The sequence below is a fragment of the Clupea harengus genome, chromosome 18, assembly GCF_900700415.2.
Source record: "Clupea harengus chromosome 18, Ch_v2.0.2, whole genome shotgun sequence".
Lineage (NCBI taxonomy): Eukaryota > Metazoa > Chordata > Actinopteri > Clupeiformes > Clupeidae > Clupea > Clupea harengus.
In genome coordinates this window covers 16,678,863-16,685,067 of record NC_045169.1, presented here as the reverse complement: position 1 = coordinate 16,685,067, position 6,205 = coordinate 16,678,863, and the positions used below count along the sequence as shown (strand labels likewise).

Here is a 6,205-nt window from a genome sequence, read left to right as displayed (position 1 = left end):
TCTTTTTCAGGTGTTTTTGCATGACGGTTCCAATTGCCTGAGGTAAAGAAATGATCAATGAGAGGGTAATCCACAGGGATTAGACCTTGCCTACTGCCAATCCCCTCCCACCCACTCACCACACTTCATGAGTGGATGCAAACCAACCAAGCAAACAACAAACAAATAAAGTGCAGACTTCATGGTTGTTCCTCAGGGGTGCGTATAGGCTACTGAGCGTGACTGTGAATGTCCTGTCAATGCCAATAGAGCCACTGAGAGGACCACTGGGGCAAATGTTTTGCATTGCATGGGGCAAACTCTCGAAGCTCTCAAAAACCTCCCACTTTCCAAGTGGGATGTGTCGGTTAAGGATGGGAGGGAACGCAAGTGTCGCTACCGGACGGTAGTCCTTTAGCGGATGGTAGTCCCTCACATTGCGCATGCTCAGACACAAACGGTTTACGGCATAAGGCTCAACATAATCGCGCATGCTCAGACAACAAAACGGTTTACAGCATAAGGCTCTGGCTTGTCTTAACGCATAATGTAGGTTTAGTTAACGTAATATTTAATAATGTTGTAAACGGTTTAAACGTCAACATATGGGGCTTGTCTTAACGCATAATGTGGGTATATTTAATGTTATATTTAATTATGTTGTAAACGGCTAACAGCATAAGGCTCTACATCAACATATGAAACGAAACTGGGGAGAGACTTTTTGATCCTCCACCTCATCTGTTTTGTCCACTGTGACAACATCTTCCTCGTTTTTAAATAAATGGTCATGTTTTGATAAAACTGGCTTTCGTCGCTTTTTTCCTCCATGATTGAAAATGGATCTGTCGTTGTGACGCCTGCGCGGCTTCGCTGTCGACAGCAGTCGACAGTGTCGCAAAGTGACGCATGCGCAATGTGAGGGACTACCATCCGCTAAAGGTCTACCGTCCGGTGGCGACGGCAAGTATTGGTGGTAAATCAGGAAGTGAGTACTTAATTCTGGTCTCTGGCAGGTAACTGGTGAAGTTCCTGTATACCTGTCACGCCAGCGCTAAGCCCTGCTCCTGCCACGCCCTGCCACGCCCTGCTCCTGCCACGCCCTGCTCCTGCCACGGCCCCTCTTGATTCAACTCACCTGCCTCAGTCACCTTCCCAATCTCCTGATTGCCTGATTACCTGCACCTCTCACTCCCTCCACCACTCTATAAAACTGCTCACTCCCTTCACTCCCTCCTTGGTCTGGCCTCATTGTAACAAGGACTAAACTCCATGACCGTCAAGCTCCTGACTTGACGTGTCCCACGACTGTTCCTGCCTTACTCTCCGACTTCCCGGCCTTTTTTCCGAGCTACGCGTTCTAGTGTATCGTGTCTTGTTTTTCACTCTTTTTTTCAAGATTGTTCTGTTTTGCCCTTTCGTAACTTCTGAGCGTTATCCCCTGTTTAGCTCTTGTTTCCATCCTGTCTGTTCCCCTATTTCCCTTGTGACTGGCCGTTTCCAATACACTCATATCAGTTATACTCCACCTCTGAGTGCTGACGTCCGTGACAATACCAGAGCACAAGCCACAAGTAATCTAATGATTCGGTTTAATTATGATTGTTAGTTTGCGATTTGGATAAACCGTGTAGTGCATGAACTTGCATTGTCCCTTGGGTGAGGAGAAACATCCAATGTTTGTGCCTTATTTCTGATACAAGTTCAGATACGCGAGACATACAGTGTTGACAAAAATGGGATGAATACATATTCTATGCACATTGTTTTATTGTTGCAATGCCATGAAGTGTAACACATGGATTATTAAAAAAAAAATCCAATTGTATCAATATAGCGACAAAACAATAAAATTGTCTCACAGCGCTTTATAGAGCCCAGGGCCTGACTGGATTATCAGGGTGTAAAAGCCCTCACTCATATTCACTAATTTCTTTACTCATATACTCCATACATAACCCTGAGTCTCACTCATATTCACTCATTTCATTACTCATATACTCCATACATAACCCTGAGTCTCACTCATATTCACTAATTTCTTTACTCATATACTCCATACATAACCCTGAGTCTCACTCATATTCACCCATTTCTTTACTCATATACTCCATACATAACCTCAACATTACGTCCTTGAGTCTAACCTAACTCACTTAATACTGTTAACCTCACACACTTAATACTGTTATTACACTGTAATAAATATGATGTGGTTATATAACAAAGTCTTGGTAAAATCTTTAACGGGCCGATAGGAAAGTGGAAAAGAGGTGAGAGGAAGAGTAGGAAAAGTGTGGTTGTGTGTGTGTGTGTGTGTGTGTGTGTGTGTGTTTGTGTGTGTGTGTGTGTGTGTGTGTGTGCGTGCGTGCGTGCGTGCGTGCGTGCGTGCGTGCGTGTGTGTGAACATGAGTGTAACATACATGCAACTCATTGGTATGGTGTTGTTACCTGGCAACCATTTGCTTTTATTTTTCCTTGAAATTCTCATTATGGAACAGCCTTGATTTTTGCTGAGGAACTCAATATGATGATATGACAATAGCAGCATTTGGGTGAGTAGATTCTAGATAGTCTGTGAAGGAATGTGAAGCATGAGAGAAAAATGTGTGTGAGAGAGAGAGAGAGAGAGAGTGTTTGTGTGTGTGTGTGTGGGTGTGTGTGTGAGAGAGACAGATGGTCGCACAGCAGAGAAGATGCTGTCCTTTTTGCTCCCCTGTGAGCGTCCAGTCTGCTACACATAGCAGCTAGAGACAAGGAGAAACCAAAGCATTACCTCATACCATCTCTCTCTCTCTCTCTCTCTCTCTCTCTCTCTCTCTCTCTCTCTCACATACACACTTCTGATCTCTGAGTCCATGTCTAGAGATTGGGAGGAGTGTTTCTCTTCAAAGCCAAATCAGAACTTCAGATCCTTCGTCCATTTCCTGTGTCCTGTTACTCTTAGCACCTCTGTCTCTCTCTCTGTCGTCCTCATTGGCTTTCCTCTCCGCCTCACCCTTCTCTCTTGCTTTTGTTGGATGCGGTTGGAAATCTCCACTGCTTTGTTGGCACGGCATTCAACTGAGTTTGTCCAATATATCCGGCAAACCTTCTGCAACCGGCGAAGCAAGATTTGGTTCCAAGAGCCATTTGGGAGCGCCGAGTTCTGGAACTATCGAGAGACCATTCTGCCGTTGGCACTGGAGGTTAAGCACTTTGCCGCTCTCTCACCTGACCTCTCTCGACATCCTGCCGCTGTTTCTCCCGCTTCCTCGCTGACTTCCAGGCACTAACCAGCTGGGTGATTTTATGAAGAGACACACCAGACGGACCTTAAGCCTGCACACTTACCATCCTTTTTCCCTTTGACAACTCAACGTGGCTGAAACGTCCCTCTGGAGTACTTCTGTCATGGTTCCTGTCAGGGGCTTGTCCTGCTCCGTGGTGCCCCAGTACGTCTCTCTCCTCCTGGGGCTGGCACTGCTGGTGCCCCTGGGGGTCTGGGGGCAGAACGACACAGAGGGCCTCGTGCTGGAGGGGAAGTGTCTGGTGGTGTGCGACTCCACGCCCACCGCTGAGCCCTCTGGGAACCCGCTGGGGATGTCGGTGCGATCGGGCACGGGCCGCGTGGCCTTCTCGGCGATCCGCAACACCAACCACGAGCCATCAGAGATGAGCAACCGCACCATGACCATCTACTTCGACCAGGTGAGCGATTAAATATGAAATATGAGTCAATTAATAACCCATTGAATGACTGATTGGCTGAATACACAAATTAATTAGGAAATGAATGAATGGATGAGCTTTTGTATTGAGAAAATTAGTGAGTGAGTGTGTGAGTGAGTGAGCAAGTATTGAAATGTGAGTGGGTATATGCAGAAAATGATTGGGCAAGAGGCTTTGTATTAGGAAAATGATCATGGTGACTAACATGGTGTAAGTGACTTTGAGTGAGTGACAAGGTGATTGCGAAATAGCAGTAGTCAATGTTTGTGTTGGTGCACCGTTACCATGACTACTATGCCCTCCCTCCACAGGTTCTGGTAAACGTGGGGGCCCATTTTGACCCGGCACGCAGCGTTTTCCTGGCGCCACGAAAAGGAGTCTACAGCTTCAGCTTCAATGTGGTCAAAGTGTACAACAGGCAAACCATCCAGGCAAGAGAGCACTCAGATACACGGCTCTGTGTCAAAAGTACTTCTGTTAGACAAACTTATTTAAGGGCAAAGTAATGTTATGTGTTGAGCAGCATTTTCGGACAACTCACTCCCTCTTTTCACATCTCTACATCTCTTCTGTCCCTCTCTCCTCTTGCTCCCTCAATCATCCCTCCTTCTTTCTGCCTCCTTTTCACTTCTTCTTTATTTCCATCCCTTTCCTCTCTAACTGTAAATGTCTCTTGTTCCCAGGTCAGTCTGGTGTTAAACGGCTGGCCAGTGATCTCGGCTTTTGCCGGGGACCAGGATGTGACCAGAGAGGCTGCCACCAACGCCGGGCTGATCACCATGGAGAGGGGGGACAAGGCTTACCTCAAGCTGGAGAGGGGGAATTTGATGGGAGGGTGGAAGTACTCCACTTTCTGTGGCTTCCTTGTGTTTCCCCTGTGAAGGGGGATGACTGGAGATGCCTAAAGGGTATTCTGCACCAAAGCTCTGCGTTTTCAATGATGTCAGTGTGCTTGGAAAAAGGGACAGCGAGGTGCTCCGCCATCCAGCTTGCATTGAGAGATAATACACGAGTAACACACATAAAGAGGACTTTATAGTAATGTAAATATCTGTGTGTGTCTCTCTCTGTGTGTGTAAGTGTTAAAGTTTATGTGTGTGAGAGAGAGAGAGATTAATGAATGTCATTGTATCCTGTGCATATCATGTATGCATGTTTAGGCATAGAAATGTAAGTTTGTCTAGGCTCCTCTGTATGTATATTTTAATTTCTCTGCCTCAGTTCTTGCTGTTGCCTGTCTGTGTCCTGTATGAGTAAGCTGTATGAGTAATGCTTTTATTCACGCATGAAGTCCAGGCCTGGCACTGTACCTGTGAATTGTGAATGATGATTATCACTCTTAAAACACTTTCAGTCAGCGCTGTAGCAATACAACAAAACAACAATGCAACATGATAAAAGGGTACAACCAGATTCATTGTGGTTATTTCACAGGTGCATCATGGGTGCATATCCACAGTATCAGTAGGTGTCAGCTATGTGCTTGGCTGAATTCTGGCTTCAGTTAACCTATCCTGGCCCTTGCTTCGATTGGGCAGGCTTCCAAGACCTGGTTTAAAAGCGACCGCTGCTCTAAACTGAATCCTTCGGGTCGACTGCGCTTCCAAACTCGGTGCCCACTTTAGTTCACAGCTTGGCGAGGGCCCCTGTGTGGCCGACGTCCCTAACCTGTTTATAGAAGGCACGCCCGTTAGTTGGCAGAGACAGGTGAGACAGAGGACCTGTTCTTCCACACGTGAACAGCCAGAAGACGGGCACGCACATCATTTAATGGGCACAAAACCGTGCCACGGTGTGCCCACCTGCCGCCATCAGCAGGGCTCCCCCTGAAAAAAATCCACCTCCGCCCAGGACAAACCTGTCCGTCGCCGTGCCAACATCGATTTGCTGTGTGGTCAGAGACCTGGAGTTCGGCAGCTGTTTGTCCGGTAAAAATAGCACCTTCCCCTCCTCCGCCCCCCCCACCCCCCTCACCATCCTTATGGACTCGCAGATTCAGGTGGGGTTGCTGGGAAGCCGAGTCACGTACGACCGTCACGCGTCGGCTGAACTAGCTGTCCCTCGTAGCGGGCAGATCCGGTAGGCAGATGGAGCTCCTGGCCGGGGACGTGGCGGGTCGGTGCCAGAAGCCTGGTGTGTTGCCACATGCGCTGTCACAACCCGTTAGCATCACTAGCACAACTCACGCACGGACGTGGCGGCGTTGCCAAAAAATGCAGGACGTTTTTTTTTTTATGCGTATACTGGCAGCCTACTTTATATTACTTCTCTGATTCTCGCATTTAAACTGAGATAAAGACTCTGCAGAAAGAAATTTGGACACTGGAAATATCTGCAAAAATGTACTAACAATAATATTTTCAAGATTGTATTTTACATGGATAAGGGATAATAGTATGGGTTTGGGTCATCACACACACAGAGACACACACACAGACACAGACAGACACACACACACACACAGTCACACACACACACACACACTCCCAGGCTATATACGTATGCCTCTACTCCA

General features: G+C 47.1%; 1 protein-coding gene across 1 annotated transcript; it reads left to right on the top strand.

Moving 5' to 3' along the window:
* Positions 1-2,781: 2,781 nt before the first annotated feature.
* si:dkeyp-74b6.2 (cerebellin-1) lies at positions 2,782-5,773 on the top strand. The gene is made up of 4 exons (XM_012841885.2): positions 2,782-3,669; positions 4,002-4,121; positions 4,374-4,525; positions 5,509-5,773. Exons 1-4 carry the CDS (start codon positions 3,373-3,375, stop codon positions 5,771-5,773), a joined length of 834 nt encoding a protein of 277 aa, XP_012697339.2. The 5' UTR covers positions 2,782-3,372.
* Positions 5,774-6,205: the final 432 nt, after the last annotated feature.

What these genes read in the sequence shown, in the direction of transcription:
- si:dkeyp-74b6.2 (XM_012841885.2), top strand. Translation starts at nt 3,373, where the DNA reads ATGGTTCCTGTCAGGGGCTTGTCCTGCTCCGTGGTGCCCCAGTACGTC. An exon ending in TGACCATCTACTTCGACCAG is followed by an intron (nt 3,670 to 4,001) that starts GTGAGCGATTAA and finishes CTCCCTCCACAG; the next exon opens with GTTCTGGTAAACGTGGGGGC. An exon ending in AGGGGGAATTTGATGGGAGG is followed by an intron (nt 4,526 to 5,508) that starts GTGGAAGTACTC and finishes CGCCATCAGCAG; the next exon opens with GGCTCCCCCTGAAAAAAATC.